The sequence below is a fragment of the Rhinolophus hipposideros genome (genome assembly GCF_964194185.1).
Source record: "Rhinolophus hipposideros genome assembly, chromosome: 8".
Lineage (NCBI taxonomy): Eukaryota > Metazoa > Chordata > Mammalia > Chiroptera > Rhinolophidae > Rhinolophus > Rhinolophus hipposideros.
This window is the reverse complement of record NC_138054.1, coordinates 25,295,988-25,318,193: the sequence shown is the minus strand read 5'-3', so window position 1 is coordinate 25,318,193 and position 22,206 is coordinate 25,295,988. Positions and strand designations below refer to the sequence as shown.

Sequence of the window (22,206 nt, the reverse complement as noted above, 5' to 3'; positions counted from 1 at the left end):
CATATATATTGCGTGTGTGTGTGTGTGTGTGTGTGTGTGTATGTGTGTGTTGGGGAGGGGGAGACTGACAGAGAGAGAGAGAGAATGGTCCTTTATACATTTATTTCCAGACGAATTAATGGAAGTACATTATGAAGACCTAACCCAGAAATTATTGGGTGCTTACATAATTTCTCATTTTTAGAAAACAAACCACTGTTTTTCAGACTTTTGTCATTTGGCCTTTTATGAATTCTTTTGTAGTAGGAGAGGTTGTTAAATGTATCAGAGGTCCTCTTTACATCCATAGAAAATACAGTGGGTTTAGTTCTCATATACTATTAAAAAAATAGGTTGTAATATCAGAATGGGATATTAGACATGCAAGTGCCTCAGTGTCTACTGTTAATAAATTTGAGAACAAGGTTTTGTTAGGGTTAAGTGGGAATATGGTGGATTTATTTACAGGTAGTTTTGAGTTATTATTATACTACCAAGTAACCACATTGGAATATATTTCACTTCATTAAATAGTTTTTCAAACTTTTAAGAAATACTAAAAAATATAAATTAGAAAGTTTTATCTTTGGCACATATGTATTAATTTTCAAAACCCGTACCAGAAATTAGATTAAAACTGACCACGTATATTGATAATTGACCAGTAAATTTAAAGGTACCTTGGATAGGAAAATTGGCCATTCATTCATTTAGGTCAAATTTGGTTGATTGACAGAGTCTTATGTCTGGTGACAGGTGGATTAAAAATCAAAAGCCGCCTAGACAAGATGTCCTTCTTTTAAGCAAGCATGTTGAATGTCCATAATGTGCAGGCCACTTGGGAAAAATTCTAGAGATTCTGTTATTCATTAAATGTTACATTTGATCATGGCTCATTCTAAAAGTGAGTTTCCTCTTTTTTAAAAGTAAGAGAAGCATTCTTACAGATGGTGAAAAAAAGCTATTTAGCATATGTTATAGACGTAAGTGGCTCAAAGAGCAAGGATGCATTTCAGCAACACTAAAAATTGAACTTGTGTATTCTTAAAAATCACCATTTTAAAAAGAAAAAAGAACAATGAGATAGGTGTCAAAAGTTTTTGGAATATATAAAACTATGTAAATATAGGTTTATATGAAGTGGAACCAATAGTTGCTAATATTAACTCTTTTGTGTAATCAAGATAACTAAAGTAGCAGTGACATGGGTAACATTTAAGAGGAGAAAGGCATCATTTGAATCAGAAATTTACATCTAAATACTAGCACTTGTTAAAAAATGGTATAGTTTCTTGAATATCAAAGCATTAAAAAATTTTCAAACATCAAGCATACTTCCTAAAGAATTATATCTCTCTTTGAATTATACCATTCTTTCAGGAACAACTGAAGTATGTTACTTGGATATACAAAAGAATAATTGAAAGTAGAGTCCTTACTAGAGTTTAATTTCTACTTAAATTTTACTCAGTAGATTAGTCTATCTTTTGTCTTTTAATGATCAAGTATGTTTTGGTTCTAAAGAATAGAATGGTTTAATAAATGTAATCATTCAAAGACTATATGTAACGTTAACATTTATTTTATCAATTAGATCGTCTTTATGAGGTAAGTTGCTTACTTAATTATAAAAACTTCATATTTTCAGTCTGAACATTTGTAATATTCTATCATAGCATTGGGTTTGATTTGGGAGTGTGATAATATGTTATGCATAAAACAATAATTTGTAGAGATGAGAAATGTTATGTGTTTCCATTTTGTTGTTGTTGCTGTAAGGAGATTCATATTTATTTATTTTAACTCTTCCAAGACCTGGAAATAATGTAATATCGGTCATTACCAATTATCTGTATCTGGTGATATTTTTGCTATTCTATTTCATGATTTTATAAACTGACTGGAATTTTGAACCCTTTCATTAATGCAGTTGTCTTAATTAACACACACATCTATGGCTATTTCTTTTTCTTAAAGGGGATTGTTTGGGGGCTAATTTGAAATTAAACTTAAAATTGACATATGTTCTTATTTTATAGCGGGCATATTTAAGAAATAACATTTCCTAAAAATATCTTTTATAATGATTTAGGTTATCTTTTCAGGGCCCAGCACTAGAAGATTTCAGTCATCTGCCACCAGAACAGAGGCGTAAAAAACTACAGCAGCGCATCGATGAACTTAACAGAGAACTACAAAAAGAATCAGACCAAAAGTATTTTTCTACCATTTTCTACCTCTCTACCATTATTATTCCTTTCAGGGTCTAGTGTGAATGATGTGTTTAAATGTGATGTATAAAAAGTTTAAAAACCATACATCCTAATTAAAGTATCTTTTGAGGGAAAAATATACTTCTTAACTTTGGAAAATTTTATGGTTGCCATCACAAGTTAAAAATGACATGTTAGGAAGTTTCTTAGGTTGCAGATTACTTATGGGATGCTAATAGTATATATTTATGCCTCCCATAAATTTACAAAATTGTTTGATGACTCATTATCAAGAGTAGTTTCACCAACACTAACCATCTCTTGTACTTGGATACATTGTCATTTTGCTTTGGCATACAAATTGAGTTCAACAGAAACATGAAGCTATAATTATTTCGTTTGCAGCAAAATATGTCGGGGAACAGTGTTTGATTACGTACTGCCACAGATTCATTCATTCAGAGCTTTAATTTTTTTTACAAAAGGTTTCCTTTAGTTCAGTTTTGTTTTAATGAACAGAGTTATGATGGATCAACAAGTCATTTCAATGGATTGGTAACTTAACTATCGGCTTTTACACTGCAGATAAAATTGGAGCTTAAACTCTAACTAAAGTGGTTAAAGTTTTGATGTTAAAAATTGTGTGTCAGGTATGATCGGGTTCTTAACCATAAATGAAATAAGGCATTACAGTCAATCTGCATTACTAGTGACGGTTATGCTCTACAAAATCACTGTGAACACTGAATTAGCGAATACCGAAACAGAAAATACAGGGTTAAGCTCCAGTTAGCCTCTGGTCACAGCATTTTTATTAACTGAGCTATACATAATCTTGTATTATGTGTGCTCCTGTTTAAAAACACGTTATTTAATATATATTGTTGATTTGTTAACTTTGAACTCAGGGCCAGCAGCACAATAGCTTCTATAACGTATGTATTTTCTCCATAAGGTACCTCATAGCTTTCTTGCACTTCAGAACACTAGGTAGCACTTTAGCACTACACTTTGTGGCCATTTTAAACAGAAAAATCCCCAACAAAGAGCATAAAAATGCACAAAAAAAAAAGAGACACTAAATAGACCACAAAAAGGACATTTGTTCAGAGTATCAGAGCAGAAACAAGAAGTTACAGCATCTGTTTGTTTGACCTTAGCTGAGAATGTGCATTCGTGCATCAGATGACTCAAAATTTTCACCACTCTGTATGTCTAATGACTATGAAAGTGACACGAGTGTTCTTTTGGAATTACAAATAAATTTTAGCAAATAGGCAGTTTACAGAAATCTGCAAATAATGAGAATCTACAAATAATGAGAATCAATTGCATTAGTGTAAACATTTTTATTGAGGTATAATTGACAACATCGTACTAGTTTCAGGTACACAACATAATGTTTTGATATTTGTATATATTGCAAAATGATCACCACAGTAATTTAATATCTATCATCATGCATAGTTACAAAAGAAATTTTTTTCTTGTGATGAGGATCTACTCTCAGCAAGTTTCAAATATATTATATAGTATTATTAACTGCTTACCATGCTGTAGACTACATCCCCATGAAATAATTTTTAAATGTTAAAATATTTCCTACTAGAGCAACATGTCAATGGTCTCTGAAAAAATTTTAATGTATAATGTATAATATAATATTTAGGGCTTACCGTACATAGACTGCCAGGCTCAAGCCATTCAGTTTCTGTACAAATTGGATTATGATAACTGCTCATAGAGATATAAACAAAGTTATGGTGGAACCTTGCGGAAACAAATAATGAATTCTTAACTGGGATAATTAAGGAAAACCTCACTGGGGAGTTGTTTGGGGAAAAGGAAGGGCAGTGGTGTAGGAAGCTAATATTTATTGAGGGGTATTATGTATGCAGAAGTGAGCTAGGCATTCTACATGGAGTATGCCGTTGAATTCCTCAAAACAGCTCTATGAGGTGGTTGTTTCTGTTATATAGATGGAGAAACCGAGTATCAAATAAATCCACAATGTGGGAACATTCAAGGAAGAGGGGACAACAAAAGTAAAGGCACAGAAATGTGACTATTCTTGTATGGCCTGGAATTGGCTCTAGGCCAGGGAGACTTGATTAGAAATTATGTGGACTGTAAAAGCAGAAAATGACAATGAAAAGGTATAGGATGAATTATGAAAAGTCTTGAATGCTTTTTTTGTGGAATTCTGTAGGTATTGGAGAGTCACCAAAAGTTCTTGAGAAGCGGTGATATCATTACCTCTGTATTCTAAGGAAAGGTAATTGAAAACTATATGAAGAGTAGATTGTATAGGAAAGACATTGGCTGCAGGGAGACCAGTTAGAAAAAGGCTTTATCATAATCCAGGTGAGAGATGCCGAGGGCCTACATTAAGAATGGAGAGAGAGAGTAGATAGGAGTCATTTCAAAGGCAAAGTTGGTCAGACTTTTCACCTGATTGGATGTCCAAGAGGAGAAAAATGGAGGCATTTAAAAAAAAAAAAAAAGAGGCTTTCTAGCTCAGGAGTATAGATAAAGATTTAATTAAAACAATAAATAAAAGATAAATTTGGGACAAAGATAACGGTTTTGTTTATGTTGATTTTTGAAGTTATGTGAAAAATCCATCCGGAAGTATCTAGTTGGGTTTGGAAATTAGATCTAGAACTCAGAGGACTGGGGATACATATTTGAGAATCATCTGAACACAGGTGATATTAAAACAATGAAAGTCAATTATATCTCAGTGAAACTGAAAAGAACAAAACAATAAGAGATCATTCTGAAGGAGGAATGTAGGATGAGATGAGAAGAAGCCTATGTCATTTTATGTAACACATATTTAAAGGATGAACAGAGGGAGAGAAGGAGCCAGTGAGGGAAATTATGAGACAGTAGAGGTGAGGAGAAGGGAAATGAAAAGGTATCCTTCAGGACATCAAGAAGGAAAAGAGCATTAAGGAGTGTTAGTAATGTCAGATGTTCAAGTCAAGGAGAGCTGACTGAGGCATAACCTATTTCGATGTGATTATTGAAGAGAGGAGATGAGTAGAGGGAGAGGGGCAAGTTAAAGATGGCATTCTTATTTCTGGCATAGGTGAGTGGGAGGACAGTCATGCTGTGAACTGAGAAAAGGTGGAATAATGTGTCTGGATGGGAATAGAACGAGTTTGATGGGGATATGATGACTTTAGGAATATTGAAGAATATCTTCCAGCCTTTGATTAAATGTATAAATGTATAGGGATACATACATATACACATAATTTAGGAAGCAAGACATGAGAAATGAAATCTACTTTGTTTTTGATATTCCAAATGTTTTAAAAGACTATCTCCATAAATTACAAACTCTGTATACATTATCAGCTTTATCTTTATTTAATCAGGTAATATTTGACAGAACTTAAAAAGATATGACTCTTCAGATTAGGCTGCATGTGAGTCCCCAAAATCAAATGAAACTCTCATCTGGTAACATACAGAGTGAATATTTAATTCTCTGGCTTTTTTTTTGGTTTTCAGAGAAGCACTCAATAAAATGAAAGATGTGTATGAGAAAAATCCACAAATGGGGGATCCAGGGAGTTTGCAGCCTAAATTAGCAGAGACCATGAATAATATTGACCGCCTGCGAATGGAAATCCACAAGAATGAGGTAGATTTGTTATTCAGCAATCGTCTAAGATAAATTCATTTGTATAAACTTCATTATGATAGATTGGTTTTTGCTAGAATTATCTTCCAAATTTTAAAATTTTTAGGATTCATGTTCTAAAAGTAAGGTATCATTATGGTATATAATATATAATGTTTAGTCCCTCATTGAAGTTCTATATTTAACACTTTATAAAACTAAACATATAGACTATTTTTTATTAGCCATAAAGTTGATCATAGACTAAATTGGAATAAAGGTTTCCCTTCTTTAAGAATTACATAATCATAAAAACTCAAAGCACATTTTAAATGTAGGATATCTTATGAGGTTTTAAAAAATATTTATTATGCTTAGTTTTACTTATTTTTTTCCCTAAGGCTTGGCTCTCTGAAGTTGAAGGCAAAACAGGTGGGAGAGGAGACAGAAGACATAGCAGTGACATAAATCATCTTGTAACACAGGGACGAGAAAGGTCATTTTTTGTATTTTATTTGTATTTCTTCTTTTCCCCAAAACTTTTCTCACTTTTTTGTGCTAAACTTCATATAACGTTTTTTCTTCCTCCCTCATTTAACAAGTTTGTCTTTTAATCAGTGTTTGGAACCTAAACAATTTTGTGTTTCTTTACAATAACTACAGGTGAAGTACGAAATTTCATATTGCTGCTCAGTTTTAGTTTGTCTTGCACCCAAAAACAGAGGTGGGAACCTAGAAAAGTCTTGGAGCTATAGTCTGGAGGCAGAGGCTCCTCAGGCCTGGGACGTTCCCTCAAAGTTTTGGTGGCGTTGGGTAGCTAATGCCAAAGAAAAACATAACTGTCAACTTGCTCAAAGTTCTGTGAAGAAAAAAAAAATGTATATGGTTAGTTTGAACCAGAGCTTTCAAAAGGCATTTTGCTAAGTTTCCATGTTTTCAGACCATTTGTAACATTTCCCCCTCTGTGTAATATATGTCTTTTTCTTTTTTATAATAACAAATTAGGATTAATCTTAGAGAAGTATTTGAGAGATCTTGGCTTACTGCTTAATTACAGTGTAATTTAAACAAGTTCATTTTTAATGCTCCCTGAGTCTCAGTTTCCTAGAATATAAAATGGAGATAGAAATAACCATCATACAGGGTTATTGGTAATAAAATGAAACAGTAATGCATATAAAGCACCCGGTAGTAAAATACCTAGTAATAGTATGTTCTTAACAAATGTTAGTTCCTCCTTCCCCTCTTCTTTCCTCTCCGTTATCACTTTTTGAAAGTGTGCATATCTTTAGTATATCAGAAGATACCCCAAAGTATACTGTTTTTCTGTTACTAGGTAACACTTAGACTAAAATAATCTAATTTCTTTGGTTTGTGTTATTTAAGAACATGGCTTCTAAGCATACAGAAAGTGATGCTAAATCTAACCATGTAGATTTTCCCATTATTAAAATCTTATTCAGTCATTTGATTCTTTAGCAAAATTAACATTTTTTTGTTTGATTTTTTAAAATTTTTTAGAAAAAAATGCCTTTGGATTACCTACTCTTTTGGATTTTCTCAGTTACTAATTTCCCAGTTAACATAATTAGTTGGAAATTAACTTTGCTAGTAGTCTTTTGGTTTTCAGTGACAATGCATTATTCTCCCCATATTGGCTTAAACTAAAAAGGGATTCTATATGCTGGCTTCAGGGAGAGCTTGATCTAGGAGCTCAAATTATATCCTCAGGACTCAGTTTCTCTCTATCTCAGAGTTCTACCTTCCACTATGTTGGCTTCGTTTTAAAAGGCTTCATATGGTGATCCCAGGAACTCTTCCCTCTGGCCATACAAGTGCCGTGCTAAGATGGGCCCTCTGGAGCTAGGACAGAACAACTCTACCTGAAGTCTGTGAATTGAACATGGGTCTGGGTGGGTCCCCGAAGGAATTTTAGGGTTCTCTTGCCAAAAGAGGGGGTGATGAATCCAGGATGATGAAAGACAAGCATACACTACATCTTTACATTTTCCCTCTGGACCTGGTGATAGTGAGACATATTTACTGGATATGTGTTAAGTGTCTAAAACGTTGTAGTTTTTCAGTTTTTTAATTTCAGGAAATTCAACAAAGAAGCATTTTATTTTAGAAGATATATTATATATATATATATATATATATATTCAAGATCAGCTTGTAGATATTATAAAGAATTCCCCTGTTTGTGATACTTGATACTTTTCTGTTTTATAGTCCCGAGGGAAGTTACACTGATGATGCAAACCAAGAAGTCCGTGGGCCACCCCAACAGCATGGTCACCACAGTGAGTTTGATGATGAATTTGAAGATGACGATCCTTTGCCTGCTATTGGACACTGCAAAGCTATTTACCCTTTTGACGGTATGATTTTCCTAATTTATTATATTTAATGACATTGGTTCCTTAAAGTCTACGTACAAGAATCATGCACTTTAGTGTCTTTTACTTTTTAGTGTCTTTCGCACTTTAGATGCCTTTTGCTAAGTAATACATTGTCAGAAAATTATAATCCTAGTTTGTTAGTATGAATATTTTTGTTTTAACTATATTACAAATGTAGAGATTTTCCTTCCATACATGAAGTTGAAATAGATTTACCTATGTTTTCAGTATTCTAATACAGATTATTATTTAATTATCAACTTTGGTTGATAGAGAATTTTCTCCAGAGATCTTACTAATGCTACACATACTCATCAAAGTTGAAGCAGCTTGAGCATATAGCCCAACCCAAGAAGTGGAAGGCTGATAGATGTCACTTCATGCTTTTCCTCTTCCTCGTAACTTGCTAACATTCGGAGATAGGTACAAGGCAAATGGCATAACTGAGTACCATTACCGTATCCTGACTTTGTCGGCCCGTTTCAGGTGAGGGAAGGAGAGAATGTGATAGCCTCTGACTATGCCATCTTTTCCTCTGTGATAGTTGGTTGGCAAACCTTGTGAGGGGAGGGAGTTATTGTGGCCCTCTTCTGCAGATATTTAGTTTCCCTGCCCTCTCTTGGACTATGAAAAATCCTTTTCCTCAACTCACACAGGAGCATAGTAACACCTTTACAAATAAGTTGTGGTAAAATGGTATGTGATTTAAGGCCCTTCCCCACCCATCTATTGTACTGGTTTTAAAATTGAGTAAAGTCTTTAGTTACTTCCCATTCTAAGAAAAATAATATTAAATAAGATCTTGTTATAATGTAATGTAGAGAGTAGGGAAGGAATTTAGCATATGTTAAATGAAGATTCACTTGTGCAAATTGTTACTGCTAAACAGGTTAGGAGTGGTTGAGGATTGGGAAGAAAGAGAGCCCTGAGGCTGATGAGGTCTTGAAGGAACTTTGTGCTATAACCATTTTGCTTCTACCATCACCAGGCAGAAGCCTTTTCTTTGTTCTCTCTTCAAACAACATTCTTTCCTTCTTTTTTGCCTACCCTTTCACTGTTTTATTACTATTTCCCTGATCCATTGCTCATGAATTTTCTAGATGATAACAACATTCAAATTTGGGAAGGAGTTGGAGTAGCAAAATAGGAGTTAGAGTAGCCTTTCAAATCATAAAATGTCACTGTGGCTCAGATACTTCATCTGTTACTTGAGGGTGATATTAATGCCAGGGTTATTGCAACTCAAATGGGATAATGTGTCTGAAAATGTTGGGTAAGCTACAAAGCATCGTAGAGATGTCGCTAATAACAGTCAGTGGGCCCATAGGTCTAGGCACGTTGAAATCGAGTAGGGTTTCATGGTATTTTGTGTGTTGTATTTGTAACTTTTATTTGTAATTATTGCTCTGCTTAAATTATGCTTGTACTTTGAAAACTCATCTAGGACATAATGAAGGTACGCTGGCAATGAAAGAAGGTGAAGTTCTATACATTATTGAGGAGGACAAAGGTGATGGATGGACAAGAGCTCGGAGACAGAACGGTGAAGAAGGCTACGTTCCCACATCATACATAGATGTAACTCTAGAGAAAAACAGTAAAGGTGCAGTAACTTACATCTAAACTAACCAGGCAGCTTGTGACATGTATGGCATAGGGACGGTAACAGAAAATGGAAACATTCAATGGGTGGGGAAGCATAAGAAAACTTAAAGAGCATCCAAGATTTATTGTTCACTATGTGAGCTGAATATAGGCTTGATCTTGGAGATGTGAATATTACTGCAAGAAACTGTTCTTCTTGATGCTTTACCATGTGAATGATATTGGTGTGAAGCTAAATTGATGCCTTTTGCTTTATGTTCTGCTTAAGTCTGTGTGAAGGATTTGTGTTTTTCTGCCTTATTAATCATAGAATTTGATCTATTAGGCAGGAATCCAGATAAAAGCTCCCCAGCCCTACCGCTCCCCACCACCCCCCCCCCCACACACACACACACACGGCTGCAGAAAACACAATGACTATAGTGAATTGAAATAAGTAAAACCGCTCTGAAAGCTGATTCCCAAAAGAGTGGTGTGGTATAGGAGTTTGAATTTAGCTAGTTTCCAAGAAGAAAAGTAATAGTTGGCTAATTGGATAAAAAGGAATATAACCATTTTCATTTTCCTCCCTGTTCTTAACTTTGGTTTTCCTAAAAGAAGAAAATAAGTACCTGGCACAAAATCTATTTTAGTAGTAAGCAAAGCAAGAGACCTGCAAAATAAATCAACCTGGTCTAGCTTTTACGTGAATAAAATGGCTTTCTTTTGAGACCTGAAAATATTTTCAGGCTTACCAGTAATTTTCAGTAATGTATAAGCTTCCTTCTAAATTAATCTAATACTTGTATTTTTTTATCTTAGACATGTCTTGGGGAATATCACTTTAGTGGTTATTTAGCATTTAATTATTATACACAGGAAAATAGGTTCTAAATAGACTAAGATAGAAAGGAAATCTTGAATGGAAGAGATGTACTGGCACATTATACTTTGAAAAGAAAAACAACTTTTGACTGGATTGGAGGAAGATATCTCTCTACCACCATTTAGGGCATTTCCTCATTGTAGCTGAATCATCAATTAGGATAGATTGGTTTTTTCCAGTTAATTTCAGGAAACATTTACTGGTAGCACTGTACGATCAAGGATTGTGCAGATATAGTTATGTGGGGAAGTGAAGTGAAGAAGCAGCTCAGAGATTGGTTTTTAATTTTGCTCGCGTTGCAAATTTTTCTGGTGTTTTCAATAGCTAACTATAGAATGATTGTAGAGACATTTGGGATGGACACTTGAAACTGAACACCCCTTTTGGGCTTACCAAAGGTCTTCAGTAATTGTTCTTTTCTTTTTCCTCCTGGACTGCAGGTTCCTGAAGAGGGTTTCTGAGGAAATGGGCAAGATGTTGAAGGAGGTTACATGCAGCTGCTTTTGGGGGGGAGGGTATTAGAGTTGTCAGGCTCAAAGAGAGAGTGAGAGAAGCAAGTTGCATGAGTGCATGCAAACATGATTATTTTTTACTAACTTCATTAGCATTTCCATACATTGTTTTAAAAAATCATTGTAATACCAGTCCTTAAATTCCCTTTTCACAGTTATTTACATGACGGGGAAGAAAGCCAACAATGGCTAACTTTTTCCATTTATTTTACTGATGTCCAAATCAGAAAGAATGCAGAGCTGTCATTAAGTGTGTCTTCCATTTGGCTGTCCCCAGGATCGTCTCCATCCCAGCTCTGTTTTAATTGGCTTTTAGACCCATCGTCTGTGAGAATCCTTGCCGTTTGTCAGTGTCTGCCTGTGCCCCTCTGTGCTTGGGTAACATCCTGTTGCATGTCTAGAGTGATCGGGCTAGATTTTTCAGGCATGTCTTTCTAATTCCTTGTTCTTGTCAAAGCCTCTGTTTTGTTTTACATTTGTAGTGCAAGTCCCTTTGTCAAACATGTCCAGCACTAATGTTTCCATCCTAGTGTTTGTGTATGCTGCTATAACTTCCCCACTGCAACACATTCCAGTTGTGGCATTATGAAGACGTAGTTTGTGAACCTGAAGTATTTATGATAAGAAAAAGAAAACATCTCTGCTCTAGCCTACAGCCCAGTTGAAAGAACTCTTTGAAACGTGATCCATCTTCAGCACCTCAGTCTGGGAAGAATCTATAGTCAGCACTGAAATCCTGGCATAATAAACATAGAAGATACTCACCACCTCAAGACAAAGGACTATTGTCAGAAGTCAGCTGCTTCCATTCAAACGCTGCCTTAAACTAGAGTGCCTAAATCTGTTGATTGCCAACACTACCACTGCAGTGTCCCACAAGGGCTTTAGGTGTCAGCTCAGTGCGACCTCCTTTCACTCGGCAGGGCTGCTGCAGCTGCCCGCGGAGCCTCGGTAGGTGGCGGTTAGAGCTCTACCACGTTTGATGGTGCATCTTCTAATTTATGCATCAAACTAAAGACATGTTCGAGTCCATTCTACTTAGTGTTTTTATGAGAAGTTTTATGGACCTCTCCCCCCCATTATCTTTTAATTGGGGTTACCATGTCCTCGTTTTATTATTACAATGATAGTCTGTTTCCAAGTGATGCTTTTGTTTGAACGAGATAAAATTTAGTGAAACTTTGTAATGATCTATGTGCACTTTTACTTGTAAAATGGGAATTTCTGTGTGTTTATAGTTGTAAATATAATTGTCGTTAGTGCCCTGTTGCTCATGTTGTCCTGCCTCGCATTTGTGGTTCTGTTAATAACTTGTATCTTAACTAATTTCTTAGTGGTGTTTTAATAGGGAGGTGGGTGGGGGTGGGGGGGGCTGTTCGTACGAACGGAAGCTTCATTAATTTGGTTCTTTACTGTTTTGAGGGAAGAAAGAGAACGTGAAATGGTCTGTGTATTGTTGGATTTTAAGCAATATTTTAGAAGCTGTGTGACTGCTTTAATCATTTTTTCCCAGTGTTATTTGAATCGTACTGCCAGTTATACTAAAGCTAAATGACAATTGTGTGAAAGTTAATGCCTTCATAAAATCAAGTCTGCCCCCGTTACACAGCTGACGTATAGTGTATTACTTTTGAGGCTAGTAAACTATAAAGTTTAGATTTTGAATCTCGTTACAGGGTTATTTATATAATGTGACATTATTCAATACTGACAGGCTACATGAAGTAGTTTTGAATCCTAGTGCAGTTTGTATTTTAAAGGTTAGCCATGAGGAGGAAATGTGATATGGCTGTGTTTGTCTTCTGTACAAAGCCTGAAGTGCTTGTGTTTTGTTGGCTAGCAGCCACAGAGGGCAAAGTTTAAGGTTGTCTTGTGAGGACTAACTGTTCTTTTCAAGCTACTGTTTGTTTTTCTAAAAGCAGGATTTGCTTCCGTAGGAGGCAAGTTCCTTCACGTGGAATAGTGCAACCTGTATATGGGTTATTTTAATAGGGAAGACATTTGTACTTCCACAGTTTAAATCATTCTTAAAATTTTGAACATGTGAATTGTCCAAAAGAAATCTTTAATTTTTCAGTGATTTTTACTCTTTTTGTGCACATGTTGATTTCTTAATGGTAAATGCTTTGTTTAAGATAGTGTTCTCTGTTGAGAATATTTTCATGGAATAAAAAAAATCTTTTCATGGTCAGTCAAGGTGTCAAGTGTGTTATCTCATTGCTATGTGAACTAAAGAGATGTAATGATTTTTTTCCTTAAAAACAATTAGCATTCCGTATTGTCCTGCATCTTTCCATTTTTCTAATTTCCCAGTGCTCCTGTAACAAATTCCCACCAACTTCATGCTCAGAGCAGCGCACATGTGTGATCACCCAGGTCTGTAACTTGGAAGTCTGACACGGGTCCCCGGGGCAGAAGTGACGCTGTCTGCGGGGCTGCGTTTTCCCGAGGCTCCAGGGCTGTATCCATTTCCTCACCTTTTCCAGCATCTGCAGGTCCCCACATCCTTCAGTGTAGGTTCCTTCCTCCATCTCCAAGCCAGCAGTGGCGGGGCAAGTCCTTCTCGCGCTACCTGTCGCCCACCTGTTCCCATCGTCACATTCCTTTCTCTGACCCTCCCTCTTGCCTCCCTCATCCAATTTTAAGGACCCTGTGATCACATTAAGGCTCCCAGGGGATTCCGAGGTAATCTCTGCACCTCTAGGTCCTTTATTTCATCACATCCGCCAAGTCTCTTGCCAGGTAGATAACTTATTCACGGGCTCTGGAAATTTTGTTCTTGAATGTGCTAAATTCCAGATAACACAAAGTAGATGACAAGTTACATAAGTGGAAGCATCTGTGTTAGGCAACCATTTTTACACAGCATTTTGGAAATTTTATTCTAGTTTTAGCTTCCCTTAAGCTTTCCTAAAGTAAAAAAAAAGAGTTCGGCATTTAGAGTGAGTTTCAGTTGAGTGTAATAATTTGGATATTTTAGGGCTTTGCTCCACAGTAACCGTGTTGCACAGCCTTTCTTTTTGCGCTGTCTCGTCCTCTGCATGCCCTAAAAACTGTCCCTATACCACACGGCTCACTGAGCCACACACTGGTCAGCATTTCCGGTGCTTCTGTTTACTTTTCTGATCAGTCAGAAAAAGGATCCTTGTCTTCCTGGCATTTCAAAGCATGGAAAGAGAATGTTTGCCATAATTAGTGTAATAGCTGTCATTTTAGGAAGTCTTATTGCAGAAGATTCAGCTTTTTAAAAGGGCAGAGAGGAAGCTATTACTAGTTACTTTTAGAAACCCCAAAAGGGAATAAAACTCAGCGTTGATCCTAAAACAATGAGGGATTGTAATTGTTGAGATGAAAATTTAGGGATCCATGCCAAGCTTAGAAGTAGGGACACACACGAAACAAAATATCAGGAAAACAGTGTCAACAACAACAAACAATGAAAAGGGCTTTTACTAACTGAACTAAGATCAGGGAAGTTTCCCTACTTGATAGGGAAAGGTAACACTCTGTAACGATATTAACAAAAGGAAAAGTATCTCCAGACTTGTTGAAAAGGATAGAAATTCTTTGCTAGGAAGGTATTAGTGTAGGTGAAAAATGCTAAAGAAACACCAAACCTGTTTCAATGAGCTCATATACCAGGATTGTATATTCCTGTGTATAGTCACTGTCAGTAACCTAAGAAACTATAAAAAATATAAGAGGTGCCCAAAGGTTGGGGGATGGGGGAAATAAAAATTTTCAAGAGTAAATTCTGGGAAGTTCAACAACTCTTAAAAGCACTGGGTAATTTTGTTGGCATTTAGGAGTAAATGTAATGGGCAACTGACTTAGGCCCTAAGAATTTTAGTCACATCAAATTAGCCTCATTCCTTACTTTAGGTGCAAATGGGGAACTCTACAGACACAATTGTCATGATTTCAGCACAATTTTAGTATATGACAAGATTTCTTACTCATTTTTGTGAGGAAGATGGTAGCGTTGTTGTAGAGAATGGGAGCTTGCAACAAGCCAATTCAGTAAACCCAGAATGTCCGCCCCGAGGAGAACGTACTCTGGAAATTTTATGTGTATTAAGAACCATAATAAAATAAACATAAATCTATCACCTACCTTAAAAAATAGAAAATTATCATCTCCCTCTTCTTCAAGAATAACCATTATCCTGAATTTTAATCTTCATTGCTTTCCTTAGTTTCACCACAACGGGTATTTTTTCCTAAACCTGATTAACTTCCCATGTTTTTGAGCTCTGTAAAGATAGTGTTATACTCTGTAGAAGCAGGGCGGATATGCAGTCAGTTCTCACTGATACAGCCATAGTTAATGCTAAAATACTAAAATATTTCCATACTGGTTGTCAAACAGTAATTCTGAAAAGTTGTAAAACTGGTTAATCATATATGTTCCAGTACATATGATTTATCTAAGAAACCACACATGACGCCCTGTGATGCACTTCTTGTTTGAGCACCGGGGACAGAGTTGAAGATTCACTATTTTTTCAGGTGTTGGGGAATCTCTGGTTTCATAAGTTCTTGAGTGAGAGAGGGACATGGTCAACCAAGCTGAGGAAGACTCTGTTCATCCTTCAAACAAATGTCTCATCTTGCTCAAGAGTAGAAGGCACATCTAAGCTCTGGTAGCAGCTGGGCAACTGGAAGGCAGTGTGGGTAGATACAGGTGTTTGAGGCCATAGTCCTTCATGGTGTAGTAATGGCCCTGGTTTTTTAAAGTTTTATTTTGCAACTAATTTTGTGGTGGAGGTTGGCTTGTCTTGTGCACTGAAGAGGTGTGAGGGGAGGGGCTCTCCCAGGACTTGGTTTAATACCCAGAAGTGTGTGCTCTCGAGCAAGTGATGGCACAACTCCTGCCTTGTTCTCCCCCGTCTTCCCTTGGCTGGTCTCCACATTTGTCCTCTTCACCTCTGCAAGTCCGCCTTTCCCTTCACTTGCCTAGACAGACCCAGCTGCTTGGTCTTAGGGCCAGCGGAAGCCTTTGGCAGACTTGCCCAGTTTGTTTTTATTCTCCCCACTTTCCCCTTCTGTCTTTGTCCTGCATTATAAATGGCATCCAACTGGTCCTTAATTGTTCCCTGGTTGGCCAATGTCGGGGACACAGTCCTGAATGTGGAACTAGACAGAAAACACAAGCTCCCAGCTCTGGCAACCCTGATCATCCAAACACCCAGCTTGCTCCCCCACCCACCCAAACCCCTTTTCTCCATGCTAGCTGAGAGCTCCTACCACTGGCTCCTGGCACAGAGCCGGCACCCAGATGGTACTATGCTGCTCAGTGAGGTGAGTTGCGGATCAGCTGCGTGTCTCCTCTCTTCAAGTGCCAGACCTGACGTTAGTAAATTAATGACTCAATCGAAAGGGGAAGTCATTGGAAGGTTTTGCAGCCCTATGTCAAATCATGGGGCTGTCGTTTACCTGGTGACAGCCATGTCAAACAAAAAACTAGGCCAAGCCAACTCTTTAAACAAATGATTTGGAAATTATTAGTGATTGATGAATTACTTGTGCTACTTTCATCACTTGATAAACGGTTTTATTATGTAGTTTATGTAAAAGGGATTATTTACTTGATTTGCACATTGATTTACCTACTAATTTATTCGTCTGATTTATATATTAACTTACTAACATTCCACTGGTTAAATAATTTGAATATTGCCTGGTATCTTCTGAGACTTGTTTTTTCACTCAACATTGTTTTAAGATTTATCCATGTTAATGCATAGTTCATTTTACTGTGTATAGTGTTCCATTATATAAATGTACACATTTATATGTCCATCCTCCTGTTGGACATTTGGATGATTTCCTGAGTTTTGCTAGTACAGTTGACCCTTGAACAAGCTGGACTTGAACTGCCTGAGTCCACTTACAAGTGGATTTTTTTTCAATAACTGTATTGGAAATTTTTTTGGAGATAAGCTGCAATGTGAAAAAGAAAACCAGATAAATTGTGTAGCCTAAGAATATTTTTAAACTTTAAGAAAAATATAAGTCATGAATGCATAAAGTATATGAAGTTACTAGTCTATGTTTCATTTAGTACCATAAAATACACACAGATTTATTATAAAAAGTTAAGATTTATCACAACTTACGCATGCAAATACAGACTGTGTGCCACCACTCATAGTTGAGAGAAATGTAAAGATGCAGTATTAAATCATGACTGCAGAAAATTAACTGTAGCAATACTGTGCTACTGTAATCATGTCGTAGCCACCTCCTGTTGCTTTTGCGATGAGCTCAAGTGTTGCAACTGCTTAAAACACCATGTGACGCTAGTCGTCTCCACATGAGCAGTTCGACTCCCCCAGGAAATTTCGTTTCTCAGTTATAAGTGATCTCACAGTTCTTGTGTATTTTTTAATTGTGTTTAGTGCACTAACATAAACCATGGATAACACCAGGGGACCCACACTGAGTGCCAGTAATGATACCGGAAGTGCTCCCCAAAAGCAAGGAAAAGTCATGACATTACAAGAAAAAGTTGAATTGCTTAATATGTACTATAGATTGAGGTCTGCAGCTATGGTTACCTGCCATATCAAGATAAATGAGTCCAGCGTGAAGACCATTGTCAAGAAAAGGAAATTCGTGAAGCCATTGCTGGAGCTACACCAGCAGGCATGAAAACCTTGCACTGTTTACGAAATACCTTTTTATCTGGTATTGAAAAATACAGCCTTTATGTGGGTACAAGATTGCTATTCATATCTATAGACACTAATATGATTTGAGAAAAGTGGTCATTTTATGACGAGGCAAAAGGAAAGTGATGGATCTAAGGCTGAAGAATTTAATGCCAGCAAGGGATGGTTTGATCACTTGAGAAAGAGGTTTGCCTTTAAAAATGTCAAGATAATAGGAGAAGCAACATTTGTTGACAAAGAGGCAGCAGAGTTCTTGGATGCCTTTAAGAAAATCATTAAGGAGAAAGGATAGCTGTCTGAACAGGTTTCTAATGCAGATGAAAGTGTGTGTGAGGTGTGGTGGGGTGGGTGGGGGGAGAGGAGAGCCGCAAAGACATTTGTTAGTAAGTAAGAGAAGCAAGCACCAGGATTTAAGGGCAGGAAGGGTTAGGCTAACTACCTTTTTGTGCAAATGCAGCTGGGTTTATGATCAAGACTGCCCTTATCTCTAAAGCTGGTAAACCCGGAGCCTTGAAGGGGAAAGATAAACACCAGGGGGCGGTCTTTTGGTTGTACAAGGCCTGGACAACGAGAACCCTCATGGATTGGTTCCATCAATGCTTTGTCCCCGAAGTCAGGAAGTACTGTCCAAGTAAGGGACAGCCTTTGAAAGTTCTTTTGATATTGGGCAGTGCTCCTGGCCACTCAACTCCATGAGTTCCACACAGAACGTGTCAAAGTGGTCTACTTGCCCTCAAGCATAATGTGTCTGTTTAGCCTCTAGATCAGGAAGTCATAAGGACCTTTCAGGTTCGTCATACATGTTACTCTATGGAAAAGATTGTCAATACTATGGAAGAGAACCCTGATAGGACATCATGAAAGTCTGGAGGGATTACACCATTGAAGATGCCGCCATTGTTACAGAAAAGCTGTGAAAGTCATCAAGCCCCAAACAATAAATCCCTGCTGGATAAAGCTGTCCAGATGTTGTGCATGACTTCACAAGATTTACGACAGCCAATTAAGGAAATCATGAATGAGATTGTGAATATAGCTAAAAAACGTGGTGTGTGTGTGTGAAGGGTTTCAGGATAAGGATCTTGAAAGTCAGGAGCTAATAGACACCACACCACAGGAATGCACAGAAGACGACTTAATGGAGATGAGTGCTTCTAATCCAGTCAGTGGCAGATGGTAAAGAAGACGTAGAAGAAGCAGTGCCAGAAAACAAATTGACGTTAGACAATCTGGCGGAAGGGCTCCAGTATCCAAGACTACTTTTGACTTCTCTTACTACATGGACCCTTCAATGATAAGGCCACTGTAACTAAAGTAAATGGTAGAAAAGGGATTAGCACCGTACAGAAACATTTTGAGAGAAATGAGAAAGCAGGGGCCGGCCCGGTGGCTCAGGCGGTTAGAGCTCCGTGCTCCAAGCTCCGAAGGCTGCCGGTTCGATTCCCACATGGGCCAGTGGGCTCTCAACCACAAGGTTGCCGGTTCAACTCCTCGAGTCCCACAAGGGATGGTGGGCTGCGCCCCTTCAACTAAGATTGAACATAGCACCTTGACCTAAGCTGCCGCTGAGCTCCCGGATGGCTCAGTTGGTTGGAGCGCATTCTCTCAACCACAAGGTTGCCAGTTTGACTCCTGCAAGGGATGGTGGGCTCGCCCTCTGCAACTAGCAATGGCAACGGCAACTGGACCTGGAGCTGAGCTGTGCCCTCCACAACTAAGATTGAAAGGACAACAATTTTAAAAAAAAGAAAGAAAAAGAAATGAGAAAGCAAAAAAATCAGAAATTACGATGTATTTCCATAAAGTTGCATCAAGTGTGCCAGCCTCTCACCTCCCCTGCCACCTCCTCCATCTCTTCCTCTGCGTCCCTGGGACAGCAAGATCAACCCCTCTTCCTCCTCAGCCTACTCAGTGTGAAGACAATGAGGATGAACCTTGATGATGATCCAGTTTCACTTAATGAACTCAATAATCATCATGCTGTACAGTTAATAAATATGTTGTGTATGTGTCTTTGTGTGAAAATCTAATAACTACAGCAAGAACTGTATGAACACATTTTTGTGTCATCACCATAGTATTCATCGTGTAGAACGTCATGTGCAATATGTGTATGGAAGTAGAAAGCCTATTCTTGCATAAGCATAAGGTGAGTGATATTTAATATAGAGTTAATAATGTGTTAGATTTCTTCCTGTTTTATGAGTTTGCTTGTAAAGAATTGCAGTACAGTATGACTTGTAATTGGAGATACTGTATGTCAGCCTATCATCACAGGTAAGTGGTTTTTTAAAAAGTAATGTTTTCAATACCATATTATGAATTGACTGTAATACTGTATACTATAAAAATTTTATGATTTATTCATTAGTGTATAGGCTAGTTTACTGTGATGCAATAATATTGATTACACTAGGTTACCATAAAGCAAGCATATTGCTGCTGCTTTATTAATGCATGGATCATTATATTTAAATAAATATGAATTTCTTTTTCACATTGTTTTTATTTTTCAGGTGTAGAATTAGTAATACGTATCACATCTACAGTGTTTTGTATCATATAAGACTATTGGTCGGCACTGACAGATGATTCATCTTGTAAACAGATGACGTAAACTTAACAGTTCCCGATACAGTACTGTAAGTGTAGTTTATGATTTTCATAATAACATTTTCTTCTCTAGCTTATTTTTTTATAATAGTACAGTATATAATACGTAGAACATACAAAATATGTGTTAATTGACTCTTTATGTTACTGGTAAGGCTTCCGGTCAACAGCAGGTTAGTAGTTAAGTTTGTGGGGAGTCAAAAGTTATACTCAAGTTTTTGACTGTGGTGGGGAGGAGCTTGGTCTCCTAACCCTGTGTTGTTCAAGGCTCAGCTTTATAAACAGTGCTCATCCACGTGCATGTTTACAGACACAAGCATTTCTCTAAGATCTGTACCTAGGAGTGGAATTGCTAGGTTGTAGGTTATATTTATCTTCAGTTTAAAAAGGTAGTATTACATTTTCCCTCAAAGTGATTGTAACATTTTTACACACCTAAGAGTTGTAGATGCTCCGTATCTTGGCCAACACTTAGGAGTCAGACTTTTCAGGTTTTGTCCATTCATTGGGTGTAAAATAGCATTTCACTGTGGTCTTAAGTTGCTTTTCCCTGATTATTAATGAAGTTGAACATCTTTTCACATGTACCATTTTTGTTTCCTCTTCTTTGGAAAGCCTCTTTATAGCTTTTGCCCATTTTTTTCTTTGGTTGGTTGTCTTGCCATAGTCATTCATGAGAGTTCTTTACGTACTGAGGATGCTAATTGTATTCATTATCTCTTGCAATGTAACATAGCCGGCTCAGAGTTTCTCAGGAGGTTGTAGTCAAGATGTTGGACAAGATTGCAATCATCTCAAGGCTCTACTGGGGCTGGAGTGTCGCATCCAGCACAACAAGGGCAGTGAGGGTGCGAGAAGGGGCGGTTTGGGTTAAGTTTTTAAGAAAAAAACAAACAGAGACTTAATGCAGTTAAATCTCTCAGAAGGCCAGGGGTCTCTCAGTCTCAGAGGACTGGAGCCCAGAATAAGGCTGACTGAAGGTTTTTATTGATAGGTATACAAGAAAGTAACATTGTTTCTTACACGGTCTGTGAGACTCATACATCACAGCAGAAAAACGTTTATTCCAATCACCCTTTGTCTGTAAACAGCCGAAGCACAAGGTCCCATGATGTCTTAATTAAGGTATGTACCCTCTCAGGGTCAAGTCTCTCATATTGTAACAGTTCTGTTGCGATAAGTGCAGAGAACTGATCTTTGTTGTCCTCATGACTTCTCTCACAAACATGAGACCTCCCTGGCGAGGGAAAAGCCAGAGCCGGCAATAGACTTTCCCAGGCATGGGGAAGGGGCGGCAAGGCCCCTTCCCATATTTTTCTAAGGCAGCTCATTGGGGGTCCCCACTTGGTTCCACCTGGCTTAGGTTGTATCTCCCGTGAGATCTCTTACCTGCCTTTGGCTGCAAATCATCTTTTGGGGACCAGACAGAGAGACATAAGGTGTAAACACAAGGATGGAACAGAGTCCCAGAAAGGCACAGTCTCACAGACTCTTCTTTCCTTAAGGAAAGACATGAGGGGACAGTTGGCTAGGCTGCTGTGGGACTACAGGAGATGATTCATGTGATTGTTTCTTGCCACGTGTACCTCTTCATGGGGATGCTCATGACATGGCATCTTGCTTCCTCCAGTGAGTGACCCAAGAGAGTAAAAACTAAGATGGAAGCTATCATCTTTTTATAACGTCATCTCAGATGTGCCATGCCATTA

At 37.5% G+C, this 22,206-nt stretch overlaps 1 protein-coding gene across 3 annotated transcripts in view; it reads left to right on the top strand.

The window, feature by feature from the left end:
• FNBP1L (formin binding protein 1 like) overlaps positions 1–13,400 on the top strand; it is a 100,332-nt gene extending 86,932 nt beyond the window's left edge. For 2 of the 3 annotated variants that reach the window (XM_081057095.1, XM_081057093.1), the window contains 6 exons: positions 2,085–2,194; positions 5,715–5,847; positions 6,228–6,322; positions 8,059–8,207; positions 9,673–9,831; positions 11,139–13,400. In XM_081057095.1, the coding sequence (XP_080913221.1) occupies positions 2,085–2,194; positions 5,715–5,847; positions 6,228–6,322; positions 8,059–8,207; positions 9,673–9,831; positions 11,139–11,146 (654 nt within the window). In that variant the 3' untranslated portion in view covers positions 11,147–13,400. Of the gene's footprint in view, positions 1–2,084; positions 2,195–5,714; positions 5,848–6,227; positions 6,323–8,058; positions 8,208–9,672; positions 10,202–11,138 lie in introns of those variants that run through there. The other variant, XM_081057094.1, reaches the window with a different exon arrangement.
• Positions 13,401–22,206: the final 8,806 nt, after the last annotated feature.